This window comes from Ambystoma mexicanum, chromosome 9, assembly GCF_040938575.1.
Source record: "Ambystoma mexicanum isolate Mex_15411 chromosome 9, UKY_AmexF1_1, whole genome shotgun sequence".
NCBI lineage: Eukaryota > Metazoa > Chordata > Amphibia > Caudata > Ambystomatidae > Ambystoma > Ambystoma mexicanum.
In genome coordinates, this window is record NC_090931.1 from 542,268,809 (window position 1) to 542,293,918 (window position 25,110).

The 25,110-nt window shown below is 48.9% G+C and overlaps 1 protein-coding gene across 1 annotated transcript in view; it reads right to left on the bottom strand.

The window, feature by feature from the left end:
* LOC138488252 (uncharacterized) overlaps window positions 1–25,110 on the bottom strand; it is a 2,582,589-nt gene that overhangs the window by 1,797,891 nt on the left and 759,588 nt on the right. The window contains exon 11 of the mRNA XM_069615092.1: window positions 3,411–3,554. Coding sequence (XP_069471193.1) covers window positions 3,411–3,554 — 144 coding nt within the window. The remainder of the gene's footprint in view (window positions 1–3,410; window positions 3,555–25,110) is intronic.

Sequence of the window (25,110 nt, forward strand, 5' to 3'; positions counted from 1 at the left end):
CCTCGAACAATGGGAAAATCCCATAGGAATATATTCGCGGTCGAATATAAAAAGTAGTATCCACTGCCACCAGCCAAAAATCGGTCGGGGGGGACTGGACAGTGCCCCCTCGAACAACAGACCCCGGGGCAATCGAATTGCCCCGACCAGTACGTCCACAATAGCATGGCTTGTACTGGTTCTGTTCACAATTTAAGACTAGTAAAGCCGATGGTGACTTTACATGCCCTGGGAGACAGTAGTCAGTCCCAGGGTATGGAGTCTATGTTTGGGGGTCGCTACGACACCCCTGGGTTACTGCATGGAGGGTGCTATATAACCCACATATCAAAAACACATGAAACCCTATGGGGTAAAGGACCCCATAGCCCACCGAACACATACAAAGTCAAAGGAACACCTCAAATCATGTCTAAGAGTGGGAGAAAAAGAGTCTCACTCTTAGCAGGAGAAAAAAAATAAACCCCAAAAATCCAGCAAAGCTGCTGGGGGACTCACTAGGTTTGGGAAATTAGCCTTTACGGAGAATTCTCCCTAACAAGGAGTTCGAGGGGTTTTTAACGCTGTGCACCTGTGTAACCCACCCCCTGGGGAAAAGACGGGCGCAGATTGGCCAACAGAGTCAGGTGAGCGCTGGAACCCCTGGAAAGGGGGATGTGGAGTTAGTATGAGAAAAGAACAGTATATAAGGTCAGTGAATGGAAGGCAGAGTGTGGGCTGCAGGAGTCAGGACAGGGGGTGTGGAGGTGGACTGAGAGAACAGACAGTGGAGTGCTCAAGAGTTTGTGGCAGAGTTGGAGCAGAGCACGGGTGAGGTACTGATTGTGAGGGAGAGTGGTACAGGTTATATGTAGAGTAGTGTGAGGAGGGGCGTGTTCAACGTGATTGAGAAAATCTAGGTGGAATTACAGAGCTAAAGAAAGAGAGAGTATGGTATAGTAGGTAGGTGTGCGGAGAGTGCAAGGTGGCAGTGGAAGTAGTGGTGAGGTCAGAGTGATGCAGGTGGGGGTAGTTAGAAGTGGGAGAGTGATAAGATTAGATCCCAAAGGAGTAGATGGAGGAGGGGGGCTGGAAAGTGGAGGGGTGTGGAGTAGAGAGTAGATTGGAGGGAAAGGAATACATAAGAGAGCGGTGAGAAGAGCAGGAAAGGACAGGGGTGAGGAAAGTAGAGCAAAGAGAATGTAAACATCGGAGGGACATTGTCGCGCCTAGAAACACTTGTATACAGGCACGTTATAAATGACTCGTATCGTGTCAGGAGAAAGTGGAGGCAGAAGACCTGAGGGTGTAACAGATGTTGCAGAAGGGAGAGGGGCGAATAGAGAAGGGTGAGCAGGGCACCATATCACTGACTGTTGAAAACGTAGTGAGATCATGGAAAGGAGGGAGAGGGACAGAGAGAGGGTAAACCAGCGTGTCTAACATTGGTACCCTTGAGCCATTAGATCCCATTGACAAAAACTGGGGCCATTTTAGGTTTGAGCATCCTTAGAAAATCCCCAGAGGGAGCCAGATAGATACGGTTTTTGCCTTTAGGCCCTCACTAAGAGCTAGCACTAGATAGTTGGTGTTAGCAATCCCAAGTGGCCAACCTGGGTGAGGCAAAGCCTGGGCGAGGGAAGTGGGAACCCCACGGAAGGACAAGGATGCCCATTAGTGTACCCATCCCTTCACCAGCACACTGATCAGTGTGCTCATATTAACACCAAACAATCTGCACATCTCAAGAGGTTTAAAAAAAAAATGCGAATCCATGAACCATCTTTCGGATTGCCCTAAACGCCTTTTCAGTGGCACCTCCCAGAGTCCCAGCACTGGAACTGATATTCCTGTTTCCGATTTCTTGATCTTATTCATCACCAGTCGAATATCCACTTATATCCACTTATGTAAATCCCGGAAAATAATTAACTGTTTAAAGCAACCTCTTTGCTCTCAGAATATCTGGCAAAACGGATACATGCCTCATTCCATTTAGGAGAAGACCCATTTCTTTTTTCAGTGCATTCTGGTACTTGTAGTCCGGGATTTTTCCCATTTAAAATCCTGGACTACAATTCACAGAAAAAGGAAAAAATGTCTGGACTCCAATTAGCAAAATAAAAGGGACCATGACCGCATATGCACAAATCTTGAAACACAATTTCAGTCAAAATAAGCTGGATTCGTGGCACTGCACATTATGAAATCCTACGGCTTGAATGGCATGTTTATGTTGTGTTATTGTGATTTGTACCATGATCCGCTGCCATTTGGAAGGCCTCCAAGCACTTTGGTGAATCTAAAAAGAGAGGGGTGGATGAAGTGAATGAGAGTAGAGTAGAAAATCAAAGTTCTCTTATGTTGATGAGTGCAGCCAGAAAGAACCCTGTGCTCCAAGTGCAAGTCAGTATCTAGGTTTTCTGGTTTGACAGCAGCCATAGAGGCATTTGTTTCTGAAGGGGAGAATTGTGTGCCCTTCGTGCAAGGAGGCACTGGCCATGGGCTCGTAAATTGGTTGTAGAGGTGGATTGTTCTGATGTTTGAATCTGTTGGGAGGGGTATTCAAGTGCTATGTGTGTGGTTACGTTTGTATGCTTATTGTGTGTTGGAACGTAGACTTTGAGCGTGTTAGTGCAGTAAGCAGTCAAAGAGCTCTATGGGCAGGTTGGTGAGAAGCACACACAAACCTGAAACCATGGACGTTATTTCACCAAAATGCCTGGGGTAGCGGAAGTGACATCACACAAACCTTGACCTCTGATGACATCACATGACCTCACCCCGAAGTGAAATAGAGGAAGCGATGGAACACGACCTTTCACCCCTTGACAAAACAGGAAGTGGCATCACATAGCATTGTTTCGAGGTAAACTTCGGGAAATGTGGCTATGATATCACTGTAAAGTGATATAAATGTATACATGTACAATTTCTTTTATTTTTATTTTTGCAGTAGCAAGGGAGACCGAGACCACAGGGGTAGCAAGCGAGGCTTCAGGGGTTGCAGGTGCGACCCTTGGCGACTTCTAAATGGCGTCCCTACCTGAAACAAGATCAAAATATGGCATAGCCAGACAAAAATGTCCTCACAAACATTAGCAGTCATGGAAATGCATAAAAAGGAATTACAAGGCAAAACAACCTGGTGTCCTCCTCACGCTCCTACCACTGGCCTCTTGCAGACAGGTCCCATTTAACTTTTTTCACATATCCACTGTCGGACAATAACAACTTGAAAAAGAAACATGAACTGGCCTTAGCAAGAAACGTTAATAAACTTTTCCAGAAACAATATACAGTATGTGTATTGTCAATATAGAATGTTTGGTGAGGTGTACTTTAAAATACAAATACAAACTGTATACTCTTCCAGTCGATGAAAAAAGCTTCATTATTACAGTTGACCATGTCTTTGCTTTGATATGTACCTCTCCCATCCACTTTCTGAGAAAGATGACCGGGCTCGCCAGATATTCTTTGCTAAGAAGGTGACTCTGCTGCAATCCATCCGATGGTTCATACAGTTTCTGAGCTTCTTCCCTTTCCCGGACTATCAATTCCACCAAGAAATCCTACCAAAAGAATATTTGATAAAGGGGTTACTACATTGGTGCTGTCTCTAGGAATGTCTTTCCGAGCCACAAACTGTGTTATATGCATTATAGGTTTGTACAGAGGTGGTATGGCACCCCAGTCAGACAACACAAGTCTGTATCACAGCAGGGTTTTTCTTCTTAGCTTGTGATCATGCTGTGATGGGAAAGTTCTAGGTTAAGTACTAAATGGTATTGCGTACACTGTTGGCCACAAAGTACCTGCTTATCAGTGTACTTAGACTATGATCATTTACAGACACCTTATAATATATTACGAAGTTTATTAGCCTTGTATTAGCAATGCTTAAACAAAGGTGTGCTGTGAACTGGGTGCAAAAACATCCCCTAGATGAGGAGACTGGATTCACGCCCTCATCTGCTTTAATAAAAAGGAGTAGGTTTTTTGTAATACTCCCCAAGAACAAACCTAAACACATTTTGTCCAATTTTAAGCATTACATGAGTTTGTGGTAAACACTTGAAGACCCTAAAGGTATAGACTAAGCCATTTGTTGTGAATATCAATTGTGATGACTGTAGCACTGTATGATATACAAGTCGATTCATTCGCAACTTTACAAGTTGTGGGGTGGAGAGAAGATACGCTTTTGGGGATTTTTGCACTTTGACCAGTTCTTGAAACATGGTATTATATTATTCGGATTAAATACATGTGGTCCTGTAACATTAAATACAATGTTTTTTAAACAGTGATGACTAAAATATCTGCAGAATATGAAGATACAATTATTCAAAAAGGTCTTGAGTGGGCAAATACAAATCTGGTCAGAGCTGAGGAATTTGGATAGGTCTTCAGGACAGAGCAGGAAAATGTGAGAAGAGATAATGGCAAAGTTGGGGGAATTTCGAGAAAGGTACAAGGGAGATATAGGACACATTTCAGCCAGTGCTTGGGAATGTTGTGATGATACAGAGCACTTGAGAAATGTTGTTTAAGGACTTATGAACAGATGGAGAATATTGTAAAAAAGATCAGACCTACAGAATGTAATGAAGAGACTGGTACACAATCCGGGAATTTAACAAAAGGATTAGGGCATGGGCAAGGAATCTGAAAAACAATGTAGGGTTAATTTGTGGATAGTTTTGAATGGGTTGCAGCAGAAGAGAAGATGTTGCATCAGGACAGGAAGCGACAGGAGATTTGGAGGGGCTCAAAGAAGTATTTTCAGAGTAACAACCTAGAGCTTGACTTAATAAAAACAAAGGAAGCAATGTTTGGAGGCACAATAAGCAGATCCAAGGTTTACAGATGGAGAGGAGTACTCTATTGAGTAAATCTATAAGTATTTGTGTATTACTTTCTCAGAAAGTGGGTCTTGGAAACCACAAGCCAAAGTCACTGCTGATAAAATGAAAAGGGGAAAGGCCACAATCACTCACATTCCTTATATAAACATGGAGGGACATCTCTAAGTAGGTCCCATAGAGTGTATGATGCAAAGGTAGAAGCAGAAACCATGTATGGCACAGAAACTTTCAGGATAAAATATTTTGGCAACTTGATGGTATGTAAGTAGGTCTGCAACAATCAATGACACGCTTACCAGGGTACTATCCCAAGGTAGCAATATAGTAGGAACTATAAAGTCTTCAGATATCCACCAAGGGTATTTTGTCTCCAGTGCTTTACTGCGTTAAGAAAATGGCCAAACCTGAAGATTTCTTACTGGGAAGGGTTACGAGGGAAATACTAATGGGAAGGCTCAAAATAAGATCACCTTGGATTACGCATACAAGGTTGTTTGATAATCTAGACTTGCTTATTTTAATTATTCCTCTGTACTAGAGAATTACAAAGATTTGAAGAAGGAATGTGAGGGGTCAGTAATACGAGGTAGCTGTTGGTTGATTTACCAAAATTTGCCATTTTATTATGTTCAAAAAATATCTCACTATCCCTACTCTGCTGAGAATTTCACTGCCTAACCAAAGCTAAGGAAACACACTAACACAGGATAACTGGCCCTCACACTAAGCAACAAATGCACAAAGAAAATATATGTCAATGTAACATCACAGGAACAGCATTCACAGTCTGTGAATAACCTTCTGTTGTCCTGGGTGATTTCCCTTCCCCAGGATTGGTTACAGTTTTGAGATTCACAATGAAACATTTGTTAGGATGTCTTCTTAGTACAAATTTAACAGCTTCAATTTTACTTGGCTTCACAATGGTATTTGTCCGGATGACTTATTAGTACTGCTGCGTCACAACTTCACTTCTGCTTCAGTTACTATGAGAACAGTCACCTTTGTCTCACAGTACTCCTCTTGGTTTGGACTACTACAATACTGCATCCACTGACAACCATATATACCACTACTGCTCCAGTACTTTGGACTACTACAACAGCTTCAGGGATTTGTACTTTTAGACAGGCTTCGACAACTTCAAGTAGTCAAGGCACCCTTCCTCTGAATAACTGTCTTAAAAAGAGGCAGCCTCTACCTCGGTCTGTCTGCCACAACCGACTCACTTCTCTTTGTCTTCAGCAGTCTCTGGCACTACAGGTTGTGTCAACATCAAAATAGTCTTTACAAACAGCCAATCTCCCTTCCCCAACTTTATCTGCATCTTTTTACCAGTGTTTAGCCCAATTAATTACCCATAAGCCTTGGTGCCAACCGCTTAGCTTCAGGTAATACTTGCAAACTTGTATCTTAGGCCAATACAACCTTATCCACTTCACAGTACAGTACAGTTAGATTGCTTCTTAACTCTGGGAAAGGTTGATTTCATTGAGAATATGGGAAGACTCTTGGCTTGGGCAATGATTGTCTTCTTCAATTGTTATTTATTTATTTATATAGTGCACAAGCAGCCCAAGGGCATTGAGGTGCTGTTACTTGCAAGAACTTAGTTACACAGGTACAGGCATGGTAGCGGTTGTTGATACATAATGGATATTACAGAACATCATGCTGTTATTACAGACATTGCATTTGGTCATTGTGTTACAACCTATGCATTGGATCATGTGTGAGTATTCATGCTAATGTGCGGAGCCTTATGTGAAGAGGATGGTTTTCAGAGCTTTGCGGAAAGTGGTGAGGGGGGCCTCACCTCGGATCGTGGGAGGTAGGGCATTTCAGTGAATGGGTGCTAGATAGGGGAAACTGGATCTGCCCGCTCTGGCTTTTTTTTACTAGTGGCACAGAGAGCATGTTGGTATACAGTGATCTAGTTGGCCTGGTAGTGGAGACGGGGTGGATTCTTTCTGAGAGGTAGGCGGGAGCAGTGAGGTGAATGCACTTGTGGGTCAGTGTCAGAGTTTTAAAGACGATTCTTTCCTTTATTGGGAGCCAGTGGGCTAGTTTCCTGGCCTCCGAAATGTGTTCTCTTTTGGCAATGACTTGGGCTGCCTGGAGAGCATTGATTTGTATGACTTGTAGTCTCTCTAGGTTTTTATTGGAGGTTCCTAGAAAGAGTACACTGCAGTAGTCTAGCCTAGAGCCGGTGATGGCTCTGGCTATGTTGGTGCAGTTCTCTTTGGAGAGAAAGGGTCTGACTGCGTTAAGTTTAGCATGATCTGCAGCTGCGGAGGCTTATAAACTAACTTCTTAAAAGGAAAGGTATGCTGTGTTAGAATAAAGAACAGAATTCAGTCTTTCTTTGAAATTCAGAATTAAGCACACACAACCACTTATTGATATAGTTTTTAGGGTTTAAAGATTGATATTTTAATTGTATTCCCGTATGAAATTAAAGGATAGGGTTCAGGCCTCCTTTGGGAATCACAATTAGCATATGCAACCATAACAATGGATTTCAATCACGTTAGCCCCTCCCACAATACACCATCCCCAGGGTTGAAATCAGAAAGCACCTGCCTTTCCCTGGCCACATGAAGAGGGTCCCGACCAGGTTTCTGGGAGGAATCATCACAGGAAGCAGTTGCTTATTTTCAAACAAGGCAAAAAATTGCCCTATTGGAAAAGTTTTTATTTGCATAGCTCACTCTCGTGTGCAGTGATTTTCCTGACCTCCCCAAGTTACCCCATGGGGGTAGCGGGCCACTAGGTATGCAATAGGCCTGGTAGCTACCAGAGATGCCTCCCTAAGACTGGACAAGGTGGGTTCCTGTTGGCCCGCTAATGCCCCAAGGATGTTGTGTCCCTCCCTCTGAAGGTTCTTGGTGGAGGGAAGAGCTGAGGACTACTTAAGAGTCAAAAGATACATTGCACACCATACCGACAATACACGGAACTGACATACCCACAGAAATGACGGTAAAGAACAAAATCTATGAATCCGCAGATTTGGGGAACTTTTGCAGCAATGACTACCTGAGAACAGACCAAGAGGAAGAGGCAAATGCAATTTGAGCTATGATCTTCTGCGTTTGACACCAGCATTTCCAAGGGCAGAGAGAAACACGGGTGCAGCACTGTGCAAATCAGAAATTAGACACATGGGGTCACATTAGGGCTAATTCAGGCTATCAAGCCTTGAGCCAATCTAAAAGCCCAGCTAATAATTTCTTATCAGGGAATGTTAAAACTCATTCGGGGGAACAACCAATCAAAAAAAAAAAAGTTCAAACAGTAATAAGCTATCCAGAACGAGGCTGGAAGCAAACCCCTTGCCTGAGGAGAATAAAAGAGGCTGTGGGAAACCAGATGCAGTGCAGATCCTGGAAAAAGCAGACGTTCATGCTCCCTGGGTGCTGAGGGAGGTACCTGAGAGAGAGCTAATTAAAAACGAGCAGTTCCTGGAGAAAGGCCACCTATCTTTGGTCAAGAACACTCCTGCCAACAGTCCCAGCATGGAGACCATGAAAAGTCAAACCGACCAGTGTCCTGGACAAGGCACTATCACCCTTCAGGGACCCGAAGAGCCCAGATCATAAAGATGCCATCCATCTGCCACCCCAGAGCAGAGAGGGACACTGCCTGTGGCAGGTAGGCAAGTAGATTATCAACTGCCTGAAGAGCACCCAGAGAGAGGAGCGGAGAAAAACAAGTTACTTCTTACCCTGTAACTTTCTTTCGATGGCATGTACCTCCGACGTATTCCTTATCTTTAATAATACGTTTCCAGCTTGCTGGCCTCGGAAATTTTTTCTGTAGAGGGCGCTGCGCGTCGACGTCCGCCGAGTCGATGTCCCTCGACGGCCACCGCATCGGCGCCGACGTCACTATGCCCATAAATAGCCATGCGCGGCGTCCGTTGCTCAGTTCCGTTTTGTAGCATATGAAAAGTCATGCCTGAATTGGTTATTGACCTTGAAGGAGCGTAAGCTGCAACCACAAGGGAAGTATTACTGCGGGGATGGATGGGAGGGGCGCTAAGGAATACGTCGGAGGAAAATCCCATTGAAAGAACGTTACAAGGGAAGAAGTAACTTGTTCTTCGAAAGGGATTGTGTCCTCCAACGTATTCCTTATCTTTGATAGAGTCCCATAGCAGTGGCAAGTAATTGGAGGAGGGAGTAAGAATGTCATGTATCCCTTTAGGGATGGACCGAATGTAATACGGCTTTGCCAAATCTGGTCTCTTGACTAGTGGAGGAATCCAGGTTGTAAAGTTTTGTGAATGTATGTGCGGATGACCATGTGGCAGCCGCACATATGTCTCTGACCGGTACCCCTTTTTGGAGGGCCGAAGAGGCTGCGATACCCCTGGTTGAATGAGCCCTAAGATTTTGGGGTGGCTCTTTCCCTGCCAGTTTGTAACATTCCAGAATGGCCTTAATAATCCACCTGGAAATGGTTTGTTTTGTTATGGGTAATCCCAACTTGTGACCTGAGTATCCTACAAACAGTTGGTCTGCTTGCCTGATCCTAGCCATTCTGCTGATGTAAAAGCTTAGAGCTCGCCTTGGGTCCAGCCTATGTAGCCTTTCTTCCTCTTTCCCCGGATGGGGAGGAGGGTAGAACGAAAGTAAGGTAATTTTCTGAGAAATATGAAATTCAGAAACCACCTTTGGGAGGAAATTAGGCTTCACCTGTAGGACAACTTTGTCCTTGTGGAAAATTGTATGTGGGGGTTTACAGGAGAGAGCTTGTAGCTCGCTCACCCTCCTAGCAGATGTTAGTGCTACCAATACAACAGTTTTAAGCGTGAGAAATCTCAGCAAACAAGAGTGAAGTGGTTCGAATGGAGTGCCCATTAGGAAGTTTAAGACTAAATTTAAGTCCCATAAGGGAACTTGGAATGGTTTTGGAGGATAAACATTAGTTAATCCCTTGAAAAATTGTATCACTAGAGGTAGTTTGAAATACGATGGTTCCTCCACAGTGCGCTTGAAGATTGAAAGCGCTGCGAGATAGCCTTTTACAGTGCCAACTTGAAGGCCTGAGTTTGCCAAGTAGAGTAGAAACGATAACACTGTTGGTGTACCACATGAAAAAGGGTTGATATTCTCTTCTCTACACCAGCTGCAAAATTTGTTCCAATGGCAGCAGTATAAAGACTTTGTTGCTGGCCTTCTGGCCGAAAGCAACACCTCCATGACGTCATCAGGGAGATCCCAATCCTTGTACCTCACCCTTTCAGAAGCCAAGCGTGAAGGTTGAGGGTTCTGGTGTCTGGATGGAGAACCTGACCTCCCTTCTGCGAGAGAAGATTCTCTTTGAGTGGAAGATGGATTGGAGGGCAGATGGACATATCTAGAAGGTCCGGGTACCATGTTCTCCTGGCCCAGTCCGGGGCAATTAGGATCATGGTTTTCCAGAATCTTCTCAACCTCCTGATCATTTGAGGAATAACAGGGACTGGTGGAAACTTGTAAAGGAGTGGGAACTCCCAGTCCACTACGAACGCGTCTCCTAGAGCTCCTCTCGGGGGAAATTCCCTTGAACAGAACAGATCGCACTTCCTGTTGGTGCTTGTGGCAAACAGATCCACCTGAGGGGTTCCTCAAAGGGTTGAAGATCTCTTGAAGGACTTCCTGCGCTAGTTCCCACTTGTGGGAGACTGTGCTCTGCCTGCTCAGAGCGTCCGCTGTCAAGTTCTTCTCTCCGGCTAGGTGGACTGCCGATAGAGAGATTCCTTCCTGAATTGCCCAAAACCAGAGCTGCATTGCCTCTCTGCACAGTGACCCTACACCTCCTCTTTTGTTGAGGTAGTGCATGGCCACCGTGTTGTCCGTCATTATTAGGACATTTCTCCTTCCTCTCCTTTCAGCGCTAGTCTGATCGCTCTCAGCTCCAATAGGTTGATGTGTAGTCTGGACTCCGATGGAGACCAACGACCGCTGAAGGTCAAGTCGTTGGCATGGGCTAGCCACCCCGTGAGTGAGGCGTCTGTGACTACTGTTATCTTCGGCCATGGTTGCCAAAACAGTTCTGCTTTCAAGATGTTCTCTGGATAGGCCCACCATTGAAGATCGCGGGCTACCTTGTCTGGAATCCGGAGGAGATCTGTCATTCTCCCTGAGAATTGCGACCACTGAGTTCTCAGTGCCCACTGAAGAGATCTCATTCTCAGGCGAGCTTCTGGCACAAGGAAGATGCAGGATGCCATGAGGCCTAGCAACCTCAAAAAGTCGAAGGCTGGGAGACCTTGGGTATTTTGAAACTTGTTGACCATCTGCAGAATATCTTGAGCCCTCACTTCTGGTGGCGAGGCTTTTCCCAGGGAAGTGTCCAGGACCGCTCCAATGAACTGGAGTCTCTGTGATGGTATCATCTGTGACTTCTTTAAATTGAGGGAGAAGCCCAGTTTGTGAAGGAAGTGGCAGACAGAATCTAGCTGGGTCTGAGCTTGTTCCGAAGATACAGCCCTGATCAGCCAATCGTCCAGGTAGGGGTAGACGTGGATCCCTTCCCTCCTTAGACTCGCAGCCACTACCGACATTAGCTTGGTGAAGACCCTCGGGGCGGAGGTCAGCCCAAATGGCAGAACTCGAAATTGATAATGAGAGTCGCCAATTGCGAACCTCAGGTATTTCCTGTGTTTGAGATGAATTGGCACATGGAAATAAGCATCCTGAAGGTCCAGAGATACCAGCCAGTCCTGGAGCTGGAGGGCCTGAAGGATCTGAGAGAGAGTTGCCATCTTGAACTTGTCCTTCCTGAGGAACTTGTTCAACTCTCGTAAGTCCAGGATGGGTCTCAGTTCTCTGTCCTTCTTTGGTATGAGGAAGTAGGGGGGGGGGGGGGAGTACCAGCCCTTGTTCCTGTCCACTACAGGTACCGGTTCTATGGCACCTTTCTCTAGCAGGTCTATAATTTCCTGCAAGAGGAGCGGATCTGGAACTTTTATAGAGCTGTTCCCGTGGATGACTCTGAGGGATGTGTAGAAAGGGTAGGCAGTAACCCTGGGCAACTGTCTCCAATGCCCAAGCATCTGACGTAATAGCCTGCCGTTCCGTCAGATGGTGAGTTAACCTGCCCCCTACAGGTGTCTTGTGTGGAAAGACTTCAGAGTGGTTTGGGGGCGGCTGATGCAGATGCCGAGGGTAAAGAGGCACCTGCTGCTGCTGCGGCCTTAGTACTTTTGACCCATCCAGCTCGGGTGGATCTCCTTTGGCCTCTTTGAGCCGGCTGTCCTCTGCCTTTCCCGAATGCGGAATAATAGCGAAAGGACTTTCCTCTCCCAGAGGTTCCTGAGGGTCGAAAAGGAGTTTGGCAGATAGCAGCTCCGAAAGATTTTGCTGCTGCTTTAGATGTCTGCAACTTTTCCAGACTCTCATCAGCCTTTCTTCCGAATAATGAAGGGCCGTCAAAGGGCATATTCAAAAGTCTGGCCTGTACATCTGGAGCAAAGCCAGACTTTCGCAACCACGTATGCCTGCGGATTGTTGTACTTGCCGCCATGGCCCTGCTGATACGGTCAGCGGAATCGATGCCAGTTTGAAGTGACTCGCACATGGCATCTTTGCCATCTTTAATAATGTTAAGGAAGGCTTCCTTTTCCTCTCCTTCGGGTATGCAGTCAGCCACTGATGAAGCACACTCCCACAGTGTGTGACTGAACCTGGCGAGCGTACAGGTGGCGTTGATGGACTTCAACGCCATACTACAAACAGAGAAGACTTTGTTTGGCATAGAATCGTACCTCTTGTCATCTCTATCCTGTGGGACAGTAGGGTAAGCGGTCCTGCTGCTTGATGAAGTTGCCGCTTGAACCACCAGGCTCTCTGGAGTCGGGTGTTTCGATAAGTATTCAGGGTCAGCTGCAGCTACCCTATACTTGTCTGATAATCTTTTATTGACAGCGGGATAACTTCAGGAGTTTCCCAGTTAGATGCAATCTTTCTTTGTAAGGCTGTATGGAAGGAGACCACAGGATCCTCCTGTGGACCTTTGTCTAATATGTCTGTCAGGTCATCCTGTTGAAAAACAGGCGAAGGCACAGACCAACCCATGAATTCAATAATTCTTGCCATCAGGGTTCTATAGGGTATTTCAGCATGTTCCCCTGGGTCTGGCTTAACAAAATCCACTCCAGCCCACTTGCCTCATGTAATGACTCCTGTAGGTATTTCAACCTTCTTTCCTCAGAGGTGAAATCCTCTGAAACAGGTAGTGTGGTCCTCTGCAACCCTGTTGAGACTTGAGTGTCGTGTAGGCAGTAGAGGCCTCCGTCCCCAAATGCCGCACAGGGAGAACTTAACGCAACTCTCTGTGCAGCCGTTGAGGTCACAGGCGAAGATGTTCGAATGTCCAAGTCCGGGAACGCGAACCTCGGGGACCCCACACTGCTGCAAGAAAATGCGGATTAAGTACCAAGCAAGAAACAGTACCTACAGTATTAGAATAACTGGAAAGGTCTTACCAGTCAGGGTCAAGGAGGGGATGAGGAACCTAGTGGAGAGGTCCGGGACCCACGTGGACGGCAGTACCCCAAGAGGAGTAGGCTCAGTTCGCCTGTCAGCAGAAGCTGTGGAGCTGTGAAACTGTGAGGCAAGGAGTTCAAAGAACCAGGGTGCAAAAGGGTGATCCAGGAGGCAGTCCAATAACAGTCCGTGGTCGAGAGCCGTGTATCACTGTGCAAAGAAATCCGAAGGGGTAAATCCAAGAGGAGTCCAGTAAAGCAGGCCAGGTCGATTCCGTGAGTGATCCAAAGATGATTCAAAGTCCGTAGCGCCAAACAGAATGCAGAGCACAGCTGAGAAGCAACGAATACCCAGGTTTCCGGGTTTATGTACTCGCGCTTCTGGTCACGTGATGCGTGGCATGGTCACGTGATCGGGCAAGAGCATCACGTGACCTCACAGTCCCGCGATGCGGAAGCTCAGGGCTAGCCCTTCGCGATCCTATGCGCCAAGGCAATTGCCAATGTAGGAACGGCCGTAGTCTGACAGCCGTCCTATTACGGACCAGGCGCGGGTGTGCCCGCAAGACGTGTGTGAGTCCACGTGAGTCCCGGGGAAGGGGGGAAGTGAGAGAAGGGCGGGACTGGGGATGAGGGAGTGCCCTGGGGACCGCATGATGAGGGATCGTGACAAACCCGAAGGTTTCCTGGTCAGAATCTTCCCCTTCTTCATAAATTGAAGCTAATCCAGGGTACTCTGACCTCTGAAATGGTATAAAACCCATTTGTAAGGCAGAAGGAGCCAAACTCGTCATTATTGGGCGAGAAAACGTTGATGTCGTCGACGCTGATGTGACAGGCTTCGAAGGCGCCGAGAATGGCGACGAGAAAACCGCAAGAGGCCTCGAAGAACTCGACAGGATCGGGATCCTACTCGAGGATATCGACGACGGTTTCGGCGTCGTGCCAGAGGCTCTTGGAATCACCGTTGGCTGTGGAGTAGCCGTGGTCTTCTCTTTCATCGGCGTCGATGTCAGCGTCGACGATGGCGCTGAGTCGATCGACCGATGCGTCGAAGAACCCTTCGACAAAGGCGTCGATGGCGCCGATCCATGCGTCGAAGACAGTGCCTTCTTACCCGATGGCCCGTGGCGCTCTCGGGTGGAATGTTTCACCGGGTGCTGCGACTCGCGGCGTTTTGATTTTTTGGGTTTTTCACCCAGGGTATCACCCGCAGCTGTCTTCGAGGGGGTTGAGGCCGCTTTCTCGAAGACGCTTAACATTTTCTTCCTGAATTCCTCCCACTCAGCCTGAGAGCTGTGTTTTGTGGGGCAGGAGACTCTTTCTGGGAAAACAGAAGATGACGAGGAAGGGGATCTTCGACGTCTCTTCTTTGAGTGTCTTGATCTCGACGAATGGTGGGAGCTACTTCGAGATCTAGAATGGGAATGTTTTCGACGGCGAGGAGACGAATGCCTCGACTTGGCCGAAGAAACTTTCGAGGAGGTTTTGACTGACTTACCTCTCTCGAGCTTCCCCTTGTGCTCCTTCAAGGCTTTCGCCTTCATGGACATACAGTCCTCACACTCCGAACAATGGTGCTCGGCTCCCAAGCACCACAAGCAGATCCTGTGTGGATCCGTTATCGACATTTTTTTACCGCAGTCTCGACATTTCTTGAAGCCGGATCACGGCGTTGTCGGTTCCGATGAAGATGCCATCGAGACCGAGTTGGTATATTCGAGTAGATGTAGATTAGATTATCTGACTGAACTGAGCAACGATGTTCCGAGGCCCCACGAAGTGCAGAAAAACAGAACTGAGCAACGGACGCCGCGCGTGGCTATTTATGGGCATAGTGACATCGGCGCCGATACGGTGGCCATCGAGGGACATCGACTCGGCGGACGTCGACGCGCAGCGCCCTCTACAGAAAAAAATTCCTAGGCCAGCAAGCAGGAAACAAATTATCAAAGATAAGGAATACGTCGGCGGAGGCAATCCCTTCGAAATATCTATTCCAAGGAGGTGTGCATCTTACTACCTGAATCCTGGTGCCATAAAGTCAAGAAGGAACTATCCTTTAATCCTGAATACAAGGTCCAGGTGGGACTGTTTGGGCAGCCTGGACCCTAAGGTCCAAGGGGGATCCTAAGAACAGCATGATACCACATGTCCACAGAGAGACCATTTGTGAATCCCGCAAGTAGGGACTGGGAAAGACCAGGAGGGCCAGATCAAAGTCTGGTGAGAGAACAAAGCAAATTCGAGCAAAACTCAGAGAAAGGAGGTAGCTGGCGGAGTGGCCTGAAAGACCCAAGTCTCACAAGGGCCTGGTTACAACTTTCAGACTTGTAGCAATGCCAGGAGAGGGTGGAGTACTTCTCTGCAGACACTCCTGTGTCGCAGCTGCACGATGTGGGAAGAAGCCAGTGTAACAAGGCCAGACAACTGGCCTTGTCCAGAGGGAGCCCCTCTCTGCCAGGGGTGGGAGGCCTACCAGGAAGAAATCCAGAGCCAGTCCTATCTCCGAGGTGGACAGTGGCAGTTGAGAGGGCCCCAGTGCCTGCACCATTTGTGCCAATATGTTTCTGTGCAGACCTTCAATTGCTCATGCCGTGCCTCAAACATTTGTTTGCCAGTCTTCTCTTATGCGTTTCAAAAACCGGCATTCTAGCAAATGGACCAGAATGCGGAGGTTAGGCCTCAAGGACCTGTCAGCCACAACTGTGATCAATGACGGAGAAGCACAATCCAGATTCCGCAAGCCTGCAGACTCACTACAAGAATCTGCAAAGGGGTGAGGGAGAGCCCACTTCCCAATGCAGCAGCGCTGCAGACTTAGCGGATCTCCCGAACAACAGAGACAAGCTTGCGCAACAACCAGAAGCCCCCTAGAATAGCAGGGAATGAAAGGGGAAAAGGACCCAAACTCCCATAAAAGTCTTACCGGGAGACCCCACGAAAAGGGTTCAGGGAAGACAAACATGAACATTGATCTTCACAAGCCGCCAGACGCAGTATGTGGCAAGCCGGTACAGAGAAAGTGTGCAGGGCTTAGCTCACTACTTAGGACTTTTCACCACACACACACACACCCACACACACACACACCCACGTCCAAGTTGGGGAAGACAGAGTCAGATTGGCCAGGGAGAGTTATCCAATACGGGCAGAGCAAAGGGAATATAAGCAGGAAGTGTGTGTTTTTTGTGTGAGGTCAGAGGTGAAGGTGGTGGACGATCAAGAGATCAGCAGTAGTACAGAAGAAGCGGGGGAGTGTGAAGGTGATTTGTTGAAGAGGTAAGATATTGACTGAGGAGTGAAAATGGTTATGCAGTCTGAATGCGCATGATGGTGTGGGTAGACAACAGAGTAAGGAGCAATTGTGACGTGAGTGTGCCTGAGTGAAAGTAGTAGTGGTTTGGGCATGGGAGGAGTAGTGGGGAGGAGACAGTAGTTTTGTGGAGGAGAGACTAGTAGAGTAGTGGAAGGAGGAGTAACATAAAAGTGTGGAGGCAAGACATAGGAGGAATGAGAACATTACTTGGATAGGAGAGTGGTGGGGGGACTGAAGCAGATGGAACAAGAGGAAAGAGTATAGAAGGGAGAGGCAATAGTGGACGTGTTAGAAGAAGCCTGACTCAAACAGTGTGTTTGGAAGGCGCAAACCCAAATCCCATTAGATCGTTAGCAACTGGATAGAGTAGGAACGATTAGGAAGTCCATGAGGGGGCTTAGACAGCTGGCATCAGATTATCTATAGCATAAGATCGCTTTTAGACAACATTTGGTAGCACTAACCGGGGGTTACGAACATCTGGATTAGGTATAGGTATCATAACGAGATGTGAGAGAGAGGGACGGCCATAGGCCCTACAAAAAGGAAAATAAAAACCCTTGAATCATCTCTGACACTTGAAGTGATTCTTGTTCCAGCTGTGACAGGGTCAACCACTGAAGAATCCAGTGAATTGATACAGAGACCACTAGACTGAGTGCCGTTTTGAGGGATATCGGTGAAAGCAGAGAGGCCAAGAAGCATTGAGCAAACCAAGTACCCTGATGGAAGAGCCTACCCAAAAGAACGGGAGACCAATGATATTGGAATACAGAAGGATTTTTGAAGGCTATGTTGTGAACTTTCTGTTGGGCCAATCACTGAACCATTTATTTTGTAGATTAGGGCAGCTGGAAGGCTAATCATTAATTAAGCTAAATTTTGAACATTTTCATGCAGCGACATTTCCAGAGAGACTTAGTTCATTATAGTAGGGCTCTCATGGAGAGATAAGACTAGGGATACTGATCACCACGGATACTGAATACACCTCAGGTGCATTTAGTATCTGTGAATACATCAGAAAACCTCACATTTGTGTAGACCAGTCCTATAAACTGTTCATCGTAGAGTTTCACTTTTCATTTGTAGTACATGCCCTAGAAACAGTAGCAGTTTAGCAAAGCCCTACCCGAAAATGTTATTAAATAAAGACCCTTGAGGGTGTAAAACCCATTAACGTGTCCTGTGTATCATTACCCAGCCTGCCACACCGGGTATTGGGCTCTAAGCCCAGTTTGGATATATGAGAACTAAGTCAGATATGTTGTGTCCACACCTTAGGAATTTACTTTTTTTTTTTTTAACATTTCTTTATTGATTTCAGTATATAAAACATAACAAATTCAATACCGAGAAGCATAAACCAACACAATTTACCCCCCCCCCTCCAAACCCCGGTCGTAGCGTAAATAGACTCTATAATTCGAAGACCTTCAGCACCCTCTTCAAAAAGGGAAGACCAGCAGCTTCAGTCTTTGGGGGCACCATTGTTCCCTAAACTCCCCCTTCCAATAGTCCAGTGTATCACCCCAATCGGCTGCGAAACTTGCCAACTTCCCCTCCCCCGCATATGTTGCCCATTCCAGCGAGACAATTTCCCACATTTTCCTGATCCAGTCCTGCTCCACGGGAGTCACTGAGCTCTTCAAGTTCCGAGCAAATTAGACCCATTGCCGCGAGGGTGGAAACCACTCTTGCCTTGCATTTCCCCCGACTTCGCCCCCCCCTTCCATAACAATCTTTCCTAGCACAATTTCCTGAGGGTCTTGACTATCCCCCGACCCCAAGGTTGTAAATTGGGCACGCGCCATGTCACACCAAAAAGGCCTAATACGTGGGCAGTCCCACCATATATGTGCTGCTGTGCCCACCTCACCACAATCCCTCCAGCATAGATTTGAGGCTGTTGGGTACATTGCACGTAGCCGGACAGGGGTATAGTGCCAACCAAAGATATACTCATACCACGCTTCCTGTAGTTGAGAAGCCCAAGCAACTTTTGGGATTAACCTCCACAATGCCTCCCAGTATTCCCATTCCATCTCCAGCCCCCCCCCCCCCCCCGCTGCTCCCACCTCTTCATGTACGGCCAGGCAACCCTCGGGGTCGCGCTCTCCAACAGTTTATATAAATCCAATATAAGACCTCTAGAACCATTGTGGGTTGTGTGAAAATGCTCGAATTGTGTCAGATTGCGTGTTGCTGCTTCTCTAACTTCCGTTGACATGACCCAGTGTCTAATTTGGAAGTATCTGAGCCTTTCCCCCTCCCTACCCCAAATTGTGACTTACATTCCACAAATATTTTCACTCCCTGGGTGGAAAACATATCTCTAAGGGTCCTACAACCTCCTTCCTCCCAGCTCCAGAACGCTCCTCTCTCCAGCCCTGGCGAGAAGTCCCCGTTGTTAAAGATCGGCGTGAACGGGGACGGGAAAGACGAGGTCCCTCGTCTCTCCACTGCCCTGTCCCATGTGTCTACCAACCCCTTCGGGATATCGCTCAGATATATATGTGGTGGCCTCAGCCTTCGGGGGAGCCATAATACTTCACCCAGGTGGTGTTGGGCAACCGCCCTATCCATTTTCACCCAGTGCTCGTCATAGCTCGCTGCAAACCATTCCCTGATCACCCGGAGAAGCGCCGCCTCATGATATCGCCTAAAATCCGGTAGACCCAAACCCCCGCGTCCCCTGGATGCCGTGGGAAGATGCCAAGAGAGGCGTGGCCTCTTCCCATTCCAAACAAACTGCTTGGCTACCCGGTCCAGTTCCTTAAAGAAGCCCACAGGGACAGACAGAGGGATTGCCTGAAACAGATAGAGTATGCGGGGAAGGATCACCATTTTCAATACCGCCCCCCTACCGAGCCATGAGATCCCAAGACTGATCCAACTATTCAAGTCCTTTTTGTTCGCCTTTAACATGGGAGGGTAATTCGCACCATACCAGCCGCGAAGGGAAGGGGTCACCCGAACCCCCAGGTATCGCAACCCGCCCGGGCTCCACTTGAACTGGGAAAGTGCCTTCAATACTTTAGCCTCATCCTCCCCAAGGGATAGATTCATCCATTCGGACTTCTGCCAGTTAATCCGCAGACCCGATACCCCCCAAATTCGGTCAACAGTTCTATGCATGCCCTAACGGATTCCTTCGGTTGCGTCAACATAAAAAGCATATCATTCTCGAAGGCTCCTACCTTATGCTGTTATCCCCCAAAGGGTACATCCTGAATCCTATCTGCCTCTCTTATCGCTATTAACAGGGGTTCTAGGTAAATAGCGTAAAGCAGGGGGGGACAAAGGACAGCCCTGTTTAGTTCCCCGTCAAAGGCTAATTGAATGCGACACCTCCCCGTTTACTAAGATCCGTGAGCTAGGGTTTTTATAATTTGCCGCAACCATGTTGATGAATTCTGCTCCAAAGCCCATTGTTTCCATAGTCAAAAACAGGAACGACCACTCCACCCAATCAAACGCTTTTTCGGCGTCGAGTGCCAATAGGATCGCCGGAGTGGTAGTCTTCCGTGCTTTCTCAACAACATGGGCTACCCTTCTAATGTTGTCAGCCGTCTGCCTCCCGGCCACAAACCCTGTCTGGTCTTGATGTATCAGCGATGGCAGGTACTTTTCCAGCCGGCTGGCTAGTATTTTAGTATATATTTTTGCCTCCATATTTATGAGGGCAATAGGCTGATAAAATGTACACTCCTCAGGGTCTTTCCCTGCCTTGTGTATGAGTGTTATTTTAGCCTCCTCCATCAATGGGGTTATCCCGCCTCTAAGCCCAAATGAGTTAAATAATTGTGGTAAATGTGGGACCAGCAGGTGGGAGTAAGCCTTATAAAACGATGCAGGGTAGCCGTCTGGGCCCGGAGCTTCCCCCGGAGGAGGGCCGCTATAGTGGCTCTGACCTCGTCTTCAGTGATGTCTTTGCCTAACTCGCACCTCTCGTCTCTGGATAGACGCGGAAGGGGAAGAGCCCCAAGAAAGTCCCTCTGTGGACCTGGCGCTACATTCTGCGAAGAGTAGAGTTCTTCATAGAACTCCGCCAACCTCCTCTTAATCCCTTCCGTCCGAGTGAGCCTTGCCCCCCTCTTATCCTTTCAAGGCCACAATAACATTCCGCTCCCTATTCCCCCTCAGTAGACGTGCCAGGAGTGAGTCCGCCCTTTGCATAACATTTTTGTCTGACTCTTAGCATAGCCGCCTCCGCCTTCTTAGTCCTTAGTATTCTCAGCTGACCCTCCGCTGCCCTATACTCCTTGAATGCTTTTCTAGTGGGGTTCTCCTCCAAAAGCACTCTGGCAGCCCCAAGTTCGCCTTCCAACTGCGTCTCTAACCCCCTTAATAACCTATTTCCTTCCGCCTGAAGAGCGATCAGTTCCCCCCTCAAGGTTGCTTTGAAAGCGTCCCACCTAGTCTCTAAGCTCGTGTCCACGCTGTTGTTCCGCATAAAGAAATCCCGAATCTTACCATCAATCTCCTCCCTCATTACCTGATCCCTCAGGAGCGTCTCCGGGAATTTCCAGCTCCACACCCCCTGTCTATGCCCCCCCAACCGGAGTTCCATTTGAACAACTTTATGATCAGCAATTCCCATGGGGCCTACCTCTACCGACTCCACCCCTCCGACCAGACTTCCCGACACCCAGATGTAATCAATTCGTGACTGAGTTCTATGTACTTCTGAGATAAAGGTAAATCCCTCCTCTTCTCCCCTTAGGGCCCTCCACACATCCTGCAAGCCTGCTTCTTCCCACCGTCCCTTTAAGTGAGGAGATGCCACTGCTCCTCCTTTACCACTGCCCCGCAGCGTGCGGTTCCCCCCCCCCCTGTCCCAGGCCAGGTTGAGATCACCCATCAGAACCACCTGCCCTCTAGCAAAACCCTGCAGGATACCCAAGGTCTCTCAGAGGAATTGATCCTGGCCCGCATTTGGGCCATACACCAAGGCTATCGTGTACGGAGTGCCCCAGTACTCGCCCCTATCCATGATGAACCTGCCATTCTTGTCCCGCAGGGTGTCGTCCACACGAAAGTCCATCCCCCTCCCAAACGCCAAGGCCACCCCCCCTTCTTTGTGGGTCCCGATGCAAACAATATTTGCGAGTAGCCCCTCAACCTCAGGCGATGCTGATCTTTCCGCAGAAGGCGGGTCTCCTGAATCGCCAGAACGTCTGGTTTCTGAGCCCTGGTGAACTGCTCTAGTTTTGTACGCTTAAGAGGGGAATTCATGCCCCTAACATTATGCGTTAACCACTTGAATGCTGAGATGGTGACACACGCTCACATCCTGCTCGAGCCCTACTGGTCGCACCAGGTCTCATCGTACACCCCACCTGTCCTCTCCCTTGTCGGTTACTTGAGAGCCTCCGATACCCCCCCTCCCCTGGGATCCAGATTTACCCACTGAACGCCTCGGCCCCCACCCCAATCCCCCCTTCACTTCTCCCACCCCGAACCCCCAATTTAGGGTGAGAAATCCCTCCCGACACCCCCCCTCCCACTCACCAACTCCCCAGAGCAGCCGCTTCCCCTGCTCCTTCCCCTCCCCCCTATCGGGCCTCATCGCCCTTCCTGATCCCAATCTGTTGCACCCCCAGTCCCCCTGCCCAACTGTCACCTTTACGGGTCCACCACCCCGTGCCCCTCTAGAAGTTACACATGACACTCCCCTTGTCAGCATTACCCACTCTACCCAGGTGCCTTCTCGCCCTCCCTAGGCGTTCTACCATTCCCTCGCGCTCCCTTCCGCCTTCTGGCCACCACCGTTGACCATTCCCACACCTTCTGCTTCGGCCTGCCGCTTGCCACCGAACCCTCACCGCTGGAGGAGCCCCCCTCTAGGTCGATCTGCAACACATCAGCCCCCTCCTGAACAGATGTTATCCGTTTCTGGTGACCCTCCCAGTCAAATATGAGGCTAAATGGAAAAGTTCACTTATATCTCACTCCGCGCTCGTTCAATATCTTCAGCACTGGCGCCATCTGCCTCCTCTTTATCAAGGTGACACTTGCCAGGTGTTGATATAACGCTACGTGTTGGCCTTTAAACACTATTGGCTCCTTTTTCTTCGCAGCTTGGAGGTCTGCCTCTTTCTGAGCGTATCTAGAGAAGGCAGCGAGGACATCCCTCGGTCTCGAGGAGGGACCCTTAGATAGCCTGCCCACCCTGTGAACACGATCCAGCTCAATGCTGCTCGGGGCAACCTCCCCCAGGATTTCTGCAAAGAGGTTCTGTTTTTCTAGTTTGAGGTCCATGTCCAATACCGACTCCGGGAGTGACTTCACCCGTGTGTTAATCCTCCATGTCCTCCATCTGTACCTCCAGGTTGTGGGTAGCCATGTCTAAGCGCTCTATGGCATCGCTATTAGCGGTAGTATCCTTTTCCGCTTCCTGAAGCCCCTTTTCCAGAAGGTCAGTCCTTTCCCCTAGTTGCCTTAGGTCTCGCTTGATTTCCCCCAGAGCTTTGTTTAAATCAGCCGGCATGAGCTGGAACTGCTCCTGGAATGTCTTAGCCAGGCTGGAGTGGAGGGCCTGGATCTCACCCACCAAGTCCTGCCTGTTGACCGGAGATGAGGCCCGCGCCTCCCCCGCGGGCCCCGTTCCCCCAAGCCCCTCGATGCTACCCTCTGAGCCGTCACCTTTCTCTTGCGCAGACCACAAGGAGCTGAGGGTACTCCGCGGGTCCCGCGGGTTCTGGGACGGTTTGCCACCTTTCCCCTTGCTCCGTGCCACCATCACTTCAATTATACGGACCAGAGTGGGATCCGGCCCCGACTCCCCCTCTCCTTCAGTCCTTCTCCTCCTTATACGACTGCTTCCCCCCTGCTATCTTCACAGGGGACCGCCTGTCTGCTCGCCCCCCAGCGAGGCCTCAAGTCTTGTTCCACTGGGGCCTTTATGTGTGTTCAGTGTCGTCCGTGCCCTGAGGGCCCTTACTACAGCGGGCTACCTGCGTGATGCCTCCGGAGCAAAAGGTTGTCTCTGGCTCCTGCCACAGGAGCAATGCGGGGTGGGGCCCTCCTGCCGGGAATAATCCTCAGTTGCTTCAAGCTACCCCCATAGATGACTCCTCCAGGGGTACACCGGGCCAAAAACCAGAAAGAGGAGGGAATCCGGGCCACACCGCCTCTTATCTCCGCTCCTACCCCCCGACCCCCAACACTCCGGGGGGGGGCGGTCGGGGCGGCTCCCTCCACGCTCCCCCATCTCAGTTCTCTCCCAGGTGGCAGGGGATCTGCTCGCTCCGTCTTGGGCCTCCCCCCGGGGGACCCCGACTCACCGCAATGTCTCTTGAGTGTGTCCTCCTCCTGAAGCCGGCAGCCGAGCCCGTCCTGCAGGCAGGGGCTCGGCCTGTTCCTCCTCTCCCTTCAGCTTCCGCCGGTGCAGCGGACGTCCGTCCGGAGCCGCAGCGCCCCCCGCTCACCGGCGCTGCAGCCGTTGATCTCCGGCCACCTCTCTAGCGCGGCCGCCGGGCCCGAGCCTCCCCAACAAGGCGACACCCGGCCGGGAGCACCCGCCGCCCGTTAGGCGCCTCCCCTCCAGGTACTCCTCCACAAAGGCGGGCCTCACGGCAACAGCTCAGGCCGAACTCGCCCGGGAGCTCGTGTCGCGCCGCAGCACAGTCTTTCTCCCGGCAATCGTCTAGATACTTCCACCCGCAGGCGTGCCTGGGGGTCTCCTCCAAGCCTGGGGTAAATCCGATTTGTGGCGGGGTGGTGGACCGCACAAATTCCTCCTCTAGGAGCCGGAGCGCGCGACTGGCACGTCTACCTTCTACCAGCCACCATCTTGGAATCCGGAACAGTTTTTTTAAAAGGCGACTAGATGAGTTAAAAAAGGGCAACAGATGTCACAAATGGAAGTTTGAACATTTTAAAACAAAGGTGTGCAACGGTAGACAGCAGGAAAAGGACAATCTGGCCATTATTTACTAGTGTGCCAACAATATGGGAGTCAGAGGGTGCTCTGGTTAAAGCCACTCTTTAAATCAAGTAGGACGAGGTTGGCCTCTCAGGCAACGCTCCATCTATTCGGTGGTGGGGGGAGGTGGGTACGCCCAGTAAACTACACAGTAGCACATTCTATACAGGTAAAAATGCACTAGTTGCAATCTGCTAAAATATCTGGGGTAGATGTTGATATACAAGGGTTTATATATTAAATTGTTATTTTCAGGCATTTTAGGCACTGAGGTGCAGAGCAAGGGAGAAATCCCGAATATAGCTTAGATTGTACGATACAAAGGCGAATCAGGTAGATCTGGGGAATTTAAAGAAGGCATTGTAGTGCATTAAATGGAGCAGGACAGAAATGTTAATAGTAGCGCCAGGGAAACGGGATTAAAAAAAGAGCTCTGAAATTTAGAGAAGAGATCAGTGCAGAACAGTCTCCTCTAAATAAAAGAAGCGATTTAGAGAGAATGTGCAAGAGGGACACAGAGGGCAAAAGAAAGTTA